General features: G+C 39.9%; 1 protein-coding gene across 1 annotated transcript; it reads right to left on the bottom strand.

Moving 5' to 3' along the window:
• Window positions 1-1,263: 1,263 nt before the first annotated feature.
• Window positions 1,264-16,166, bottom strand: QDPR (quinoid dihydropteridine reductase). Its single transcript, XM_034772319.1, has 7 exons — window positions 15,996-16,166; window positions 15,253-15,345; window positions 12,705-12,801; window positions 9,775-9,915; window positions 6,745-6,853; window positions 5,205-5,288; window positions 1,264-2,186 (listed from the first exon to the last, which is right to left on the bottom strand). Exons 1-7 carry the CDS (start codon window positions 16,089-16,091, stop codon window positions 2,081-2,083), a joined length of 726 nt encoding a protein of 241 aa, XP_034628210.1. The 5' UTR covers window positions 16,092-16,166; the 3' UTR covers window positions 1,264-2,080.
• Between the last annotated feature and the right edge of the window lie 1,401 nt (window positions 16,167-17,567).

The raw sequence follows: 17,567 nt of genomic DNA, 5'->3' as shown, positions 1-17,567 counted from the left end.
GGTTAATTCACCCAAATTTGTGGCAATGTTGCACTGAATGCTGAAAGTTGCAATTTCCACAACAAAATCGCAGCCCATGATTTTCTTAGTCTTACTTATCCTTCCAATATTTAGAGCTCTTCATATTTTTTTATCAGCCCTGATCTGTTGCTTCCTTTTCAATTTTCCTTTTTTTATGCACAATGCTTTCTACATGGTAGTCCAGGGAAATATTACAGGCTGTACAGTACATTACCTCATGAAGAGAATATAAACTGGGAGAGCTAACAATCCTTTGCAGTTAAGTTTGTTGCTACTTTGCTTTGTGATCTGTTCTCATATGACATTTTTGGGAAACTTTTTTCTGGCCACATTTAATTGAATTAATTCTTCATATTTAAAAAAAAAAAAAAAACTAGGCCCAACCATGCACTTCAGATCCAAATCTGCATGTGGTAGAAGCAGAGAGATATTCTTATCTAGTTTTGGATTATCTCGTTTTACAGGTAAAGCTAGTATGAAGTTCAGACCCTCATCTGAACTTCAAAAGTTCAGGGGTGTTCGTATCCAGAGTTCAGTTTGGGCCCCCATCTTCTCTATCCTCATCATTTTACATTTGTTCCAATCCAGATTCTAAATAGCAGGAGGACCAGAAATACCATAAAACCACAACAGAAAGGTGTTTTCTCATAAGAACTCTAGCAAACTCATGAGGTTTGGTTCATGCCATGGAACAATGAGGAGGTCACAGTGCCACTACTAGGAGGAAGACGATAGGCAAAATACTGCTTTCATTAATGTGTGTACTATGCCAAATGTCCCAAAGTATATCAGCTGATGTTGACCACACTTCCAGCCATCTTCTCACTCTAGAGAACCCCAGTCAGTATGTCTTAGCCCATACCTATGAATTTGAGTGGTGCGGTAAGTCCGGCCCCAGTCCTGTGACAGACAGGGGGTGCTGAACATGAACACAGAGACCTCTAATTGACTCAAGTCTCATTTCCAAATGAGTGTTTTTGGACAGTGGACAACAGATACAAAGGAGATAAAGCGAGTCCAAGCTAGAGAAATGCTAGGGGTTCTCCTTACTTCTCTATAGTAAGAAACTATTTATAACATTTCCATAACACACCATAAGAAAGAAAACAGGAGACCTTAAAGTATTCCTGTTGTCTGTACACAATCTCAAGTAGGGAGCTAAGAATTGTTCTGGAAGCACTGTACAAATCTGTGTAGATGTTACCCCACAAATTTAGATTATAAAATAACCAACCCAATAAATAAAACAATATATATTTATTTAGCACAAAATCCTCTATAGTCTAACAATAGTCTGTGCATTCTACTTCTATTTCCTAGGGCACTTTTTCTCCTTCAGATAGTAAAGAGCCATCAGGAGTTACACAAGACACATTTATAATATTGTAAATCAGTTATTTGGGACAGAAAACACACAACAATAATTGTTGGGCTGACAGCCCTTTTGAAACCTTTAAGGCAATTTAAGGGCTCTAATCTTGCAACCCCATCTTGTGCAAGTAACCTTTATTCAGTCCCATTGGCTCCAATGGGACAACTTGAATTGGTATAGAATACTCACAGGAAAAGGGGTAGCAGTACTGGGCTTTCCATAGGGCTGCAGTAATTTTATTTTATATCTATGTCCAACAAAAAAACCTAGAGTTAGGATATTAGAAAACGATATTGCTGAAATGGACAAAAAAAAGTTGCCCAAAAGACAACTGAGACAGAACTTGACAGTTATATATGTAGGTACATCACATCATTAAGCACAATTTCTGATACATAGCCACCCTGTTTGCCTTATTTTAAAGAACAGAGGTAACCCCATAGAGAATGTGCAAGATTAGGACATTTGCAGATTTTAAAAATCTATAGCCTTGATATATGAGATAGAAGACAACGGATACTTTTTGGTAAAGGAATGTAGCTTGCATCTAAGAACAGAGAAACATTAGTCAACATCTAGTTTCACAAACCAGATAATAGAATCACTGGATACAGACGACCACTCAAACTTGACTAGAATGTTACAACCTTCTCATGTGCTGTGTTTTCACAATCACACTGATGAGTCTCAAAGATGTGCAGCAGCTAGTTCTGTCTTCCCTCCTGTGGTTACCACCTGGATTAGGCTTCCTGAGCTTGGTCTGTTCTTCCCTGTGATCCAGTCATAAAAGGTTCTGTTAAAAAATATGAGAATATAATAAGTGTAAATAGGCAAGGGGTGTTTTTAAAAAAAAAAAAAAAAAAAAAAAGTCAGCCTGCAATATCCACTTTTTTCTCTGTATGCTGTCTTTTTATGTGTGGATCCTTTATAACTGTCTCCACGAGGAACCTCTTACATTCACACAGAGCCCTACGAAATCAATAATGTTCTGCACAGGCACAGGGATCCACCCACGGAGATCTGATCGCACGACTGGGGCCTAGAATGTAAGTTCTTCAGAGCAAAGAGCTGTCTCTCGTCTGTCTACAAAGCACCTATTGTCCTGTTGGGCTTTATCACCATGATTTTCAGAGAGTGTGCAGCACCTCTGAAAATCCAGTCTTACATACATAATAAATATTAATAGTTAACTTTGGGTGGAAGGTAACTGTACCCTGATTCTACTCCTAAAGTTTGCAAAATATTTCAATTTCTTAGGGGAAAAAAAACATTTTAAAGATAAAAAGTAAATCCTACAGAAATTTACTGAAACTGATGTCATCAAGGTGACTAGGCACATTGTGGTCCAAAACAAAAAATATTGTTGGCATCCCAGTAGAGAACTGTTTTTTCCTTCAGAGTCACCCTTCCACTGAAGATTATGGCTAAAATAAAGTTAATATACTTCAAAGCTGTGACTTTGCTTTTTCTTTTCCTTTCTCATATTTGTTCTCCTCTCTCATTTTCCACTTATTCTTTTCTCACTCTTCTCCCATCTCTGACCATTATTTTTTCCCTATTATCATCCTCTGAGTCTCTCCCAATTCCCTCCTCTCTTTACTTCACCTCCAATGTCCTCCCTTCCTATCCCATCCCTATCCTTCTTGGTCTCATGCTCTTTCCCTTGTCTAGTGCTCTTTTTTTTCCAGCTTTTTTCCTTCCCTAGGCATCCTACCCCTTTAAACACTCTCTCCCATCATCACTCCACTGAACTGCACAACTGTGGAAATGATTCTTCAGGGCTGTGAGGGGAGCAGTGGGACTTTGAAGTCTCACAGGGAGGAATTCACCCCTCAGCAGAGGGCCACCGCATTGCCTATGCTCAATTTAAACACTATTTTGAAGATCAGAAGAGGTGCAGAGGCCTTGTGTTAGCTACTTAAGGTGGAAGGGAGAAGTGCAAAGCATTCTTCAGGGCCCATACTCTATCCTCATGCTCTGCACTCCCCAGTAGCCATTTTGAATGGTCATGCAATCTGATGCAATGCATTCTGGGACATACTAAACCCCAGAATGTGATTACCAGATGTTATGAGAATTCCTGTGAGGATTCTCGAGAGGAAGGCACTGTCACCAGCTCTCACAATATTTGGTGGTTTTCTTGAAGCCCCAGCTCCTTGAAGGCAAGTGATTATGTGAGAATCTCAGCTTTCATTGAGGAAGTAAATCTTTTAACACCCTACAGGCTCAGCAACCAGGAGGCAAATTAAAGGAAGCACGATTTTCAAAATAATCTCATGATTTTGGGGGGCCTGGCTCCTGATTTTTGAATACATGGGGATACCAATACAGGGAAATAGTCTTTGGTTCTACCACGAAGTGTGACGGAGCTTCTTACAGAGTGTGATCATTACTGAATCATAAAACAAATTTCAGAGATAAAGATTTTAGGTTGATGGTGCTGGTTTAACTCTTAAAGGGTGGAGGTGGGGGGGGGGGGGCGCGTGCAGAGGATTGTTTTACCCACTGTGGCTAAAATTACTCTAGTGGAACAGATTATGGTTTAGTCCTCTTTTTTTCTTCCAGTTTATTTACTTTATGCAGCACTCCATGCAGTCAGTCTCACACGTAGAATCAGCTCCCATGTTTGTGAGCATCTCTCAAGTGAAAAACAGTTTAAAAACAACCCTTAAAATTAGGAATGTGTTTGTAAAACCACAGCATCTGGCCAAACGGTCTCAGGAGTGCGGGTAAATAATTGAAAGTATTTACTTTTTTTTTTTAAACTAACTAGATGTCAAGTTGGCAGTGGCCCTTTAAATAAGGCAACTCAAACAGCTGCCTAGGCCTCCCCTGCCTAAAACCATCCCTGAATGGAAGGTCCAACTAAAGCACTCCAAAAGGCAAGGAAATCCAGAGTCACAACAGACACGCTGTAAGAACAACAGTGGGAAGTACACAGCTTCAGCCTCGTTTCCAAGTGCCCTGGCTTCTTCAGGCTTAAAGGGAGAACTAGAAAACTAGAGAGATTTTTTCAATGCCCTTCATGATGTATGAAGTTGGATCTGTTTCCACTCTTCCCCCCCCCCTCCAAAAAATTTTGCTGTTTAAAAAGAAACAAAATCCTACATCATGCCTTCACTTCCCTCTCTATGCCATGCCATCTTTGTCAAGATAATGCCACAAAGCCAGCACCAATGAGCTGCAGGGCTCCCTACCCTCAGCCGAGTGAAGGAGGGGGCGCTGAGCCTCTACCCCTCAGTATGGAGCAAAGAGATCTGCAGCTCATCTTGCAGCTTTTTGCTGCTTTATTCAGGTCTGACCCTCCACAGATCTAGCCAGTGCGGACTTGATTGAGTGATATTATTCAAGAAATAAGCAGACAACGGCACTTCTGTGGGAGGAAGTGGGCACACAGAAGGAGGGGGAACTACATCTACCTTAACACAATATAAAAGAAGCATAAATGCTTTTCTCTTTACAGTTCACCTTTAAACCAGACTGCTTATGTCGGACACAGCTGATTGTGATTTAACTTAATTGTCCGCATGCTTTATCAGGGCTTGCTGACTTTAAAACACTTAGGGCTAGAGCCTCAGCTGGTGTAAATTAATGAAGGGCCACTGAAGTCAATGGAGTTATGCCAATTTTCCACCAACTGAGGATTCGGCCCTATAAGCTTAAGCTAACTTCAAGGCACAGAAAATAGGGTGTGCACAGAAACATCCAAATCTAAGTGACAAGACTGTCTATTTTTAGAAGAGAAGATGCAAAAAACCAGCTGTTTTAAAAGGAGAGCTAGGAATTGTTTAGTCATTGTGCATGTACTCACTCAGCAAGGAATTCTAGGGGTGTCCAGGAGCTGAAATCTGCATCAGGCATTGATTTCCTGTTCATTGGTGTATCCAAGGTAACCCTGCAATTGAGAGAGATAAGGCTTTCATTTGTACATTATGCTTCTGATAAGAGCTGTCTGCTCTTCTGTTCTTTGCGCTAGTATATGCTGCATTTTTAGAACAGGGCACTGAAATCCAAACAGTGTTAGATGGATTTCTCTTGAAAGCTGTATGTCTCTAACAGCATGTAATCATCAGTCTTAAGTTTTTAAATCTATATAATTAAATATTATATTTGTAAGGTAGGATCTTCAAAAATGCCCAAGTCACTAATACGTTGCTGAAAATGCCCCCCTTAACAGTTACTCTCTTCAAACTTTATACAGTAACAAAACCTTTCAAGGCATCTATGCAAATTTGGAATGGCCAGTAGCCAAGACACCAGTGTGAACTTAGTATCTGACTGTTGGTGGTACTCTGCAGGGGCAGGGGTTAATTATTCAAATATCCTGTATGTTGTCATTCCCTGTCCAAAAAGAAATGCAGGTGGAGAAGCTTGTAAAGAAGAAGAGGGGGAGATGTAATTAAATGAGTTCAGACAGCATTTTTAAGCCCCTCCACAGTACTTCTGAGCACTGACAATCTTCAAAGACTGTGTTTCATATGGGCCTGGAAAGGAAATACTCAAATCCTTAACTAGGTTATCAAAGAGAATCACAGAAGTTAGATCTTTTCCATGTCTATTAGGCCAGCCAGTTCATCCACCCCTCTGTCAATGCAGGCAGCCAACTTACAATAAAGTGTTAATAGGCTTGTAGCAGGGAAAAGAGGAACTAAACCTTTTGTATTCACAAGTCTTCAAGGGACAATTACTTTAGCTGCCCAAGTCACTCTATCAAGAGGATATATAATATGGTGCACTACAGTAGAAGCTACATTTCTATGGAAAAAAATCTCAAAAAAGGTAAAAAGTTTGGCAAGACATATTTTCCTCATCTAAAACACCACTTGGCATTCAGAAGTAAAGTTTGATAGACATCGGCTAACTTTGCCCAACCAAAATTAAGGAATAGTGAATGCAAACATTCAAAAGCACTTTCAGCTAAATAAAACATTCCAGTATTTTCTTTTTCCACATGAACTATAAAGCACATATTTTAAACAGTTTCATACATCTAATTTGTCACTTTTAGACTCCTATCTACACTACAAAATAACCATATTTAAACATGGTTTAACCATCTGTCAAGGTTAAATCATGGTTTTCTAACATTGTAACAATGATTTCTTCTGTCTGCACAGGAAAGAAAAAATATGCTATTTATTGTTTATGGTAATGCCTATAACATGCTAGGTATGTTCTAGACTATTGACGAGGGATGGCCTCTGCTTTGAGAGACCACAACCATGTTTAAACTGTTATTTCTGTAGCGTAGATGGGGCCTTAGAAAAGAAGTACATCCATGTGTCACTCAGTTACAGTCACACTTTAAAATTAAACAATGCAATAGTACAGGTAGCTATGCAACCACTTACGGTAGAACAGCAAGAGCAGCAGATCCAGATGGCAAGCCACTGTTTGCACCAGCTAGACTCTGACAAAGCTGATGTACTGCTCCTTTTGCCATGCCATACCCAACCATCCCTAACAATTAGAAATAGAACAAATTAAAAAAAAGTTCTCACTGACAAGAGTTGTATAAAAAAAAAAAAAAAAAAAAAAAAGAGTGAAAGTTTCTATGTTATTTGATGAAAGGAAGGTTTATATTCACCTGCAGCAATCTAGGAACAGAATCAGTCTTATAGCACATTGCAAAAACGTATACACATTTTTAGAAGAACTTACCCATGACAAAGGAATTGTGTTGCTATCACAGAGCACAATTTATCTAGCAACACGGAATTTAAAAAGTATTTTTAAAAATTATGATTCGCTTAGTTGGTCTCACAAATTGTGTGCCATGGAGATCTGAACACAGCGTTATGGCACTTGTCTTTATAAAAACACCCAGAGAAGATATATCTAGAGCTGAGAGAACAACAGATTTTTCAGTTCATTGGTGATTAAAAAAGTTGAAAAAAAAAAAAAAATTGTTTCACGTTCAATAAAACACTTTGTTTCAGTTTTGACCATTTTAAATTTTTTGAATATTTAAAACATAAAATTAAAGAGAATTTTGAAAAAAAAAGCTGTTTTAACCCCCACCCACCCACCCACCCACACTCCCCCCAAAAATCAATATTCTGTTTAGGAAATGTTGTAATGAAATGTTTCAATTTTTTCAGATTTTTTTTTTGTTTTTCTAATTGAATACTTGAGTGAAATCTACACATAATTTTAGAAATCATCATATCTGCCTTTTTCGCCAATTTTTTTTTTTACCCCGCTCTAGATATATCTACTATCTATGGCCATAATCTTGCAAACACTTATGCATGTACTTAACTTTAAGGACAAGTAGTCCCACTGACTTTAATGAAACTATTCACATACTTAACAGTAAAAAGGTGCTTAACTGTTTGCAGAATCAGGGGTAAATACATACAGCCATATTAGATGAGTCCAGTGGTCCACCTAGTCTTGTGTCCTGGCATGTCTGACACAGACTTTTACCAGATGCTTTGGCAGAAGCTGCAAGAAACCCCACAGTGGAAAGTCATTAAATAACTTCCCTTATGGGCAGGTTTCTTCCTAACCCTTATCAGTTACTAGTTGAATTAGGTTCTGTAGCATGAGAGTTTCTCTCTCCAAAAACAAATGTCTTATACTATCTAATGTAACTATGGATATGTTTTCACCATCCATATAAATTCCTGTTACTTTATTTGGAATTTTACTGAATTCTTGCACTCAATGATATCTTGTGACAATGAGTTCCACGAGCTGTTATGCATTGTGCAAAGACGTATTTCTTTTGATCAGTTTTAAATGTGTTGCCCTACAGTTTCACTGAATGTTCCTTTTTTGGGTATTAAGAGAAAGCCTAAATAGAAGTGGACAATTTACCTTCTCTTTACTATTTGTTGCTTGTATCCCTTATATCCTCTCTTATTTGTCTCCTTTGTAAACCAAATGGTCCCAATCTTTCAATCTTTGCCATCCATCCCTGAGCCCCTTCTACTTCTGCTATATATTTTTTCCAGTTAGCTGAAGGCGATTTTCATTTAAAGTTACTATACTTAAATAGGAAAATTGTTTCCAGAGTCTACTGAAAAACAAGAGGACATACCATAAGAATGGGGGGAAAGAATAGCTAGACTTCCATAATTATGAATAATAACAAGCCTAAATGTCAGAAGATACATTTGCACTAGTTGAGCAACAATTCTTTCCCAATTCCTCCTCAGATTTAATAAGGTTCATGTGTTTTCCCACAGCACTGCTTGTCTTAAAAATCCACAGTGATTGAAACCATCCTGCTCAAAACATGAAAGCAAATTAAGTTGATTCTCTACCCTAACAAAATGTCACGGAATTACTCCAAAGGGTTCACCTATTTGTATTTTTGACAGCATATGGTCAGTCTGTTGCAAAAAAGGAAACAAACAACCTTTTCACTCAATAACAATTTTATCTTCAGACTAGGTTAGATGCAGCTTTAAACATGGGAATATAGAGGCCAAATGATTAACTAAAAAATACAGTATACTTTCCTAGAACATAATGGTAACAGTTAATTCCTTTAGCTCTGTTTTCAGACATAGCTTTGAAGACGCACCCCTTATCTTTACAACCTATCCTATCATTTTAACGTTTAAAGTTTCTTATGTCACATCAGAATATTGTTGCAGATATCTAAGAGAGCAAAGTAACACTAATATAAGAGACATGGAAATGGAAGTTACTTCATTTGCATCTCAGATAAATCTTGCAGACTTTAAGGGATGTTAACCTCTCTGTCTTCACCCTTCACACTCACAGTCCCCTAGTGCCTGTGTTTTTTAAATTGTTTTCAGACTTTCTTCTCTACAAAGAGCAAGAAAAACTGGAATGAGATCAAAGATCATAAGGTATATTTCACAAAGTCTATACTAAACAACTAATGGAGACAGAGGCTGAAGGTCATCAAGCTTATCTGTGTCTGAAGCAAGGTGAACTGGATTCAGAACATATCCAGGATGGCCATGTTCAATAAAAACAACTGAGTCATCACTAACTTTAAAAAAAAAATTAGTTACCTAAGAACCCTGCCTTCCAGGAAAGCAAATATGGAGTTTAACCTTCTCCAAGGGTTTACAATGTTGTATCTAAAATTTTTAATGTGTTGTTATTCTTAATTATTTCCCAAGCACTTCTGACTGCTTGCTATATTAAAAAAGATTTTACCAAAGCCAGACAACTAGTATTTAAGCAACAGATTTTCTCTCTTCTTTTTTTGCACTATACTTGCCATGGGTTTTGGATTGCCAACTGCAAAGTTACAACTTTCCTCAAGGGATTCAAACAGCTGATTATCATATGTATATGGGAAGAAATGTAAGGGAGTAAAACTGTTGTTTCTCAAATAAAAATAATTAAAACAATCATTGTTGGTGTCAAAGCAAACACCACATTTTGCTTGTTACCTGGAGTTCCAGCCAAAGCAGCTTTTGCTCCAGTCAGAGTCAACAAGCCTCCTTCTTTCAGATGTTTTGTGGCTAAGTGACTGGAAATAGTTGATGTCCAAACACTCTGTTTCCACATCAGGTCAGAATTTTTATATAAAGCTGAAAAACAAAATAGTTCATAGAATATTAGGGTTGGAAGGGACCTCAGGAGGTCATCTAGTCCAACCCCCTGCTCAAAGCAGGATCAATCCCCAACTAAATCATCCCAGCCAGAGCTTTGTCAAGCCTAACCTTAAAAACCTCTAAGGAGGGAGATTCCACCACCTCCCTAGGTAACCCATTCCAGTGCTTCACCACCCTTCTCGTGAAAAAGTTTTTCCTAATATCCAACCTAAACCTCCCCCACTGCAACTTGAGACCATTACTCCTTGTTCTATCATCTGGTACCAATGGGAACAGTCTAGATTCATCCTCTTTGGAACCCCCTTTCAGGTAGTTGAAAGCAGCTATCAAATCCCCCCTCAGTCTTCTCTTCTGCAGACTAAACAATCCCAGTTCCCTCAGCCTCTACTCATAAATCATGTGCTCCAGCCCCCCCAATCATTTTTGTTGCCCTCTGCTGGACTCTTTCCAGTTTCTCCACATCCTTCCTGTAGTGTGAGGCCCAAAACTGGACACAGTACTCCAGATGAGTTGGGTCAATCATCTAGAATGCAAAAGTCTTCTAGTTCTAGTTTGTGCCCCACCATACAGACTGAAACAACAGTATGCAAATCTGCCTTATGCCACTTCGTATACCCCACTTCTGCTGAAATCCTCATCACTACCTTCAGTGCCTCTCGCCTTGCCCACTGTATCTCCATTCTCTTTGGCTTCCTCAAGTTCCTGCTCAACAGCACGTGCACAAAACTGTTACCTGCCCTCACTACAACAAGTGTGACCACATCCCCTATCCTCAGCCAGTTCCATTGGCTCACCTTTAATTTCTGTATCCTGTTCAAAACTCCCCTCATTTCTAAAACTCCCATGGACTTGCTTTCATCAGTGTCAAAGACCCTGTCGGTTTCTTTACACCCTCTTCCTGTGCTCATCTTGCACCACCTTCCTCTCTCTGTCCCTTTGCATAGTCTCAGCTGTGATATTGAGAGCCTTCTCTTCTACAGCTCTTACCTTCTAGAATGACCTTTTCATCTGTATGGAAAACAACTCTTCTCCTTGCCTATTGTTCTTAAGTTCTCACTCTTTATTCTTTTAACTTTGTAACTGTATTATTTAGCTTTATAGTCCAGTTAGAGTTTGTATGAGAGAAGCTGTATAAAATAAAGTTGCATTGTTTTGCATAGACTATTGGTTTAAGTCTGTTTAGTTCTTGGATGGGTGACCACCTGAGAAAACCAAATGCTCTATATGCTTTTTCTTTTCTGTGATCGCAAAGACTGCTCTGAAATATTTTATGTCTGCAGTGGTGGTCTTTGGGTAGTGCTCTGTAGTATTACATAAAGTCTAGTTTTTTATTTCAACCGCTGTTTGCTTACTCCCTGGAATGTCATGAAAAACAACAAACTGCTGGACCGCAACCATTTTTTCCCCACGGGTTTTGGTCTTGTTAGATCTCATAAGCTATGCAGGACTGGACCTAGTGGATGGAAAACCCCAAGGAATAAAGGAATTGGTGGGAAACATCTTTTGTTCAGACTATTGTTCAAACAGGGGCTCCATCTGCCTACAGGAGGTCTGGACTCTATGACTGCTGCCTAGACATGCTCAGAATCTCAAGACTTCTTAAGGACTGGCCTGCATGTAGTTTCAATTTAAAAAAAAGAGTTGTAGTATTACAGCTAGTCAATTCAAATGAAAATAGAATTTTAAAATAATTCAGCAATCGTTAGTGTTAACAACATATTACTGGGGGACAGAGGGAGAAAAATTAAGATTAAACAAAGAATATTGAATACCTATACCTTTAGCATTTAAGATGTTTATTTCCATAAAAACACTACCTTAAACTCAAACACACACACACACACACACACACACATATATTAATAGCATGAAGTAGACAGGATGATCACCCATCCCTAGACATTCCCATTTGCCATCCTGATTATCAATAACTTAAACTGACAGAACTGTATTATCTGTTAGCTAATTTACAGTAGTTAAACTGTTTGACTGCATTGTGTTGGATTATAACAGATTCATAAAAAAGTAAATATTTGTATGTAACAATAGTGAATGTCATCTTCCTATGTTGTCTTTAAAAATAAGAAACACTTTTGCATTGTATGTGGTGAGAAAGGGAGGGTCCACCAGCTGCTTTATATACTCCAGATAGGAAATTAGGCTAATAATTTTGGGTACCCTAACCTAGGTTAGAAAAATTCTATTCTGGCTATTATGAAATGTTAGGAGCTCAGTAACAAGCCATTTTAATGTTAAACTTGAGGACCTGCATCCATTTAAAAAAAGCTATTTTAGGCACTATATAAAAACCTGTCAGTATGCGACAGTATAGTGTCACAATACACCACCAGTGAAGACTCTGGAAGGTAGTGTGGCCTAGTGGATAGAGCATTAGACTGGAACTCAGGAGACTTGAGGTTTATTCCAGGCTCAGCCAGTGACCTTGGGCAAGTCACTTTAAATCTCTCTGTGACTCAGTTTCCCCATCTGTAAAACGGGGCTAATGATACTGACCTGGTCCGTAAAGCACTTTGAGATGTACTGATGAAAAATGCTACATTCGAGCAAGGTAGTATTATTAATCACATGTTACCATCAAATAGAAAAGGCTATGAAAAGCACTTAGAGGTGGTCCAGCTCCCATTGATTTGGATACTGTGTGATCACAGTAAAAGATTTTAGTCTGAGAGATCTACCTCTTATCATGACTTTTTCTTCCCATTGCATTAATGTGTTTGTCGGTATACTACTAACAACGGGCTTACATTTAGCTTTTGCACTGCCACCTGCCCATCCTCCAGCTACACACAGGATAGCATCCACCTTCTGTTCACCCAGAAGTTTTCCAACATCTGCTGTCACCTTAAATATATATAACAAAGAAGTTATAAAGTCATTCTGAAAATACTGCATTGAAGAAGTAAAGATATAAATACCCAACCTTTAAATTGTAATTTTTAAAATTATTTTGCACACATGGTGATGTAAGCAGCTATATAAAATTAGAGTTTATGATTTTACCCACTGGAAGTAAAACAACAATGCTGAATCCTGAAAACAGATTAAACAACCACCATATGCTAGGTGATGTCAATGGAACTAATGTGTGAGTAAGGCTTGCAGGATCAGTTAGTTTCAGGGACCAGGCTCTCTATGAGCTGAGGGGTGAAAACATTATCTACTAGCACTTTGAGTTTTTCTTGGGACACTGCTTTCCAGGTAACAGTCCTTCCTTTTGTATTGTACTGTTCAGAAACATGGAATGAAGGTGTAAGAAAGAAATCTCATAATGGAATAGCCTCGCTGTTGGTAAAGTTTCTGCCTAACCCTAAAGCTTATACCCTAAAGCTTGGGAGCATAGTTTATACCCTCGCTTATAAGTTTAAAGCTTGAGAGTTTATACTTTTAACCTACCCTATTTGTTTCCTCTCCCAAGTGTAGGACTTCATATATACATTAGCACTGAATTTTATCTCTGTGGAACTTATACCAAGAACCTTTTGTTGTTGTGCAAATTATTCAGCGACAGATCAGTTTCCAAGTGAAAAACCAGGGGTATAACCAAATCATTTCATGTTTTAAAGAAAAGACCAACATTAAAAAAGCAGAAATATGACAAGTTTGAGGTTTGAAATACTCCAATCTATTTAAAAGCCTTCTGAATTATACATGCATAAACGTAACATTATGCCTAATGATTCAGTTTATCAGCATCAGGAACATGCTCATATGTGAAGAACAAGGCTTCACTTGTTGATAATACTGTAAAAATCACACGTAGGCCCCAATTCTGCAAATTCTGCATGGAGGTGGACTGTTGCATCTGCATGGAGCCCCATCAAGCTCTCGGAGGCTCTGCATAGGCACAGCAATCTGACTGCACACAATACATTTCAGGATTGAGACCCAAGAAAGAAGTGGAAGGTTAGGAGACCAAGTTCTTAAATAAATTGTCACAGCTAAGTCTCCAAGAAACATTTTCATGCAGATAAGTTGTGTTCAATTAGCCTATCCAACTCTAATGGCTTTTCCTGAAAAGTGTTGTGCCTGCTGCCGTGGCTCATAACGAAGGGTGTCTAAATAACCACATTAACAAAATGTGGTCATCTTGACTACAAATGTGGGTGACTGTCAAGAAAGGAAATCAGATTAGGAGAGACAGGTAATCCAAAACTGTAGTACATTTACAATTTGAATTTTAAAATGACAATGTCTGGTAATTTAGGCTCCAGAATTAGGTAGGGTGTGTGTGTGTGTGTAGGGTTGTTTGGTTTTGTTTTTTTAAGTTTCATGGAAATGTTTTGGGCACCAATCCTGTGAAATGCTCTTCGCAGTTCGACCCATGAGTCCGTGTTAGCCCCACTGATTTCAGTGGTACACTGCATGGGTGTACAGGCATGCCCATGTGAGGCGCTTGCTGCATTGATGACTGAGTGTTGATGAAGCTATTTTTTGTTTCTTTATTTCTTTTCATCATTTTGCAGAATTCTGACAGAGAAGGAGGAAATAAGGAAATTGACTAGAAACTGGCAAGTCTAGTTTCACTGCACAAAGTGCAAAAAGTAAACCAATGTGACCAATGGAAAAAAAGAAAACACAGTTTTGTAAAATTCTTTCAGATTCTGTCTACAGCAGAGGTTCTCAAACTGGGGGTCGGGACCCCTCAGGAGGCTGCGAGGTTATTACCTGGGGGGGGGGGTGTCGCAAACTGTCAGCCTCCACCCAAACCCTGCTTTTCCTCCGGCATTTATAATGGTGTTAAATATTTTTTTAAAAAGTGTTTGAGTTTATAAGGGGGGGGGGGCGCGCACACTCAGAGGCTTGTATGTGAAAGGGGTCACCAGTACAAAAGCTTGAGAACCACTGGTCTACAATTTGTTGTTACCCAGATACCGATTTTAAAGATAAATATGGTTTTAATAAAAGGAGGGTATCCCTGGGCTCTCTGAATGTAATAATACATATACATAGGTTCCCTATTATCCCAAAAAGAATGAACAATGGAGAGTGAATGAGAACTCTGTCTTTTTTTAATATGAATACACTGATGATAGCTTTAAGTGTGGGGAAGCCAGGTATCAGGCTGAAGAGGACCTAACTGCATGGCCACGGGGAAACAGCTTATAAGAAACAAAGCAAAGCAGTCTATTCTATAATCTATTCTAGATAGGATTATATACTGCAGTCCTTAAGACATTTAGAAACCTAGTGCTTTTCTCAACACTTGAAAGAACTGCCCAGGCACCTTCCTAACACAAAGCAGTTGATGCCACAAGCTTTATTACAACATTTAAAGGAAAATGAATCAGTCACCTGATCTGCTTGCTCAGTGAAGGAGTCGGTCATTTTCACAACAACACTGGCATTAGCTTCTTCATTTTCTGCTAGGTCAATGCTGGCAACCCACTGATAACAACAAACAAGAAGAGAGCGTTTGACTTTTTAAATGGATCGTTTATCAGTAAATAACTGAGATTTTAAAAACAAGTATTTAAGGACAGGTTTCAGAGTAACAGCCGTGTTAGTCTGTATCCGCAAAAAGAAGAACAGGGGTACTTTGTTAGTCTCTAAGGTGCCACAAGTACTCCTGTTCTTCTTTTTTTAAGTATTTAAGGAGCCATACAGTCTGTACTTTGCCCACTTCACAGCTGGGGTGAAAAACCAATGAACTTGATGATTTGTAAGGAAGGCAGCAATTGGCCAGCTACAAACTAGCTGCCAAGCTTTACTCGTTCGCGGGGAGGAAGCCTCCCCCCGCTTTGGGGATTAGCTGCTGCAAGGAAGGGTTTAAAGTCTCTTCCTCTGGCAGGAGAAAGGAGTTCGTGGTGTGTCTCGGCGAGATTTACACTCTCGCTCGTCGGTTCTCAGAGCTCTGCAATTCGCGGGTCACTGCACGGGGGAGAGCCCTGGCCGCTGGGCCGAAGCAACGCAGAGCGGTGCAGGGCTGCGATACACAGGAGCGCGCGTCCTTCGCGGGCAGCTGGTCCCAAACACCCCCCCGCCCCAAGCCATGCAGCGATGGCACTAAGTGCCCAGCCCGCTCTGTCAGTGGTTACCCAGTGCTTGGCTCTGAAATACTGCACGCATTTGGCTCCCAGGGCCCCTCTGCCTCCATACACCAGCACCCTGTGCGCCTCTGCTGCCGCTGCCATGCTCCGTCCGCTGCCTGCACGGCTCCCTCTCGCCTTCTCAGCCTGCCGCGGCCAGGGGCTTCGGAGCCCGCCCCGCCCAGCAGCTCCGCCTCCCCGCAGGGCCGCCCAGCGGCAGAGGGACCCCTTCGCTTCCCGCTTCCGCGCTCACCACCGCCATCTAGGCTGGCTGAGAAGCCGCGGGTGGCGCTGCACCAATTCCGCCCGGGCCAGGGATCAGTACAACACGCCCCTGCGGCGGGCCTTCTGTTTAAGTTCGAGGTTTAAATAAGGACGCTTGGTTGCACACCATGGATGGATGTATCTATCAAATGCCGGTGAGACAGCGCTGTGCAACAGAATCCTTTGATAACACAGGCGCTATGTGCATTTTCGATCATTTTCCGTCCCCGGTGGATTGCCTTTGCGCTCCTATGCAGATTTCCCACGCGGCTAGGAGTCATTGTAGACTAGTGGCAGCAGAAACTTTCTGAAACTAATGCATTTTAGTTAAAAATAAAAAGGTCTAGCAAGCAACACGTTAATGCCCCAATACAAGGAAAAGCGAGGGTGCAAATGGTGCTGGAAATTCAGTAGGAGACACTCAGTACTAAGCCAGTGCCCAACCGGCATGTTTGCGAGCAATCCTCATGGTCACTACGGGCCACACATTGCACTTCATATAAAAATAAAGGCATCTTGGTCAAACTCCAACTCAAAACATTACATCCTACTTAAATTTCTAGCGCATATGCAATGACCCTATATCCCTATATGTTAATTTACCAACAAAATGCAGCTACCCCTGACGACAGCAGGTATTAAGCAGAACACTACATAATAACTTAGGGCAGGAAATGTTTGTTCCTTTTAATACATTTGTTAGGTGATCTTATTCTCTGATGCTGGGCTCGGGGTAAGAATATGTACATATAGATTAGATAAAAGAATATTAAGTAACCGACTGAATCTGCAGGTGAAATTTAGGTCCACTGTAATCAACAGAGCTGGAATGTATCCAGGACTCCAGGGTTACTCTCCTTACTTTTGCAAATAGTGCTATGTGGGACCTTCACTGACGATAAATGATCAAGCCTTTGGTTTTATATTTTACTCAAAAGACAGCAGCACCTTTTGACAGCACTAGTACCCCTCCACAACTTGTTTAGGCACTAGTCAGAGGAGTATTATGTTACCTACTTTACAGGGATGCTGGGAGGATTAATTGATTAATTAATCATTGTAAAGAGCTTTGAGGTCCTTAAGTAAAAGTGCCTATAGACGTGCAAACTTTTTTTTTTCTTTCAGTGTTATCTGGTAGTACTTCTGGCATGTACAGTTGTGACTGTTTCTGCACATGTTTACATAGCAAGTCGCTGGTATATATTAAAGAAGGCTGGCATTGTGTTCTCTAAGCTACAACAAATTGCTTTGCATCCTATTTTATGTGGAAGATTAATCTAATAAATCTTGGCATCCTGAAACATCATTTATACACTT

This window comes from Trachemys scripta, chromosome 5, assembly GCF_013100865.1.
Source record: "Trachemys scripta elegans isolate TJP31775 chromosome 5, CAS_Tse_1.0, whole genome shotgun sequence".
In the NCBI taxonomy this organism is placed as follows: Eukaryota; Metazoa; Chordata; order Testudines; family Emydidae; genus Trachemys; species Trachemys scripta.
Note: the sequence above shows the minus strand (reverse complement) of the source record. Positions and strands in the feature narration are given on the sequence as shown.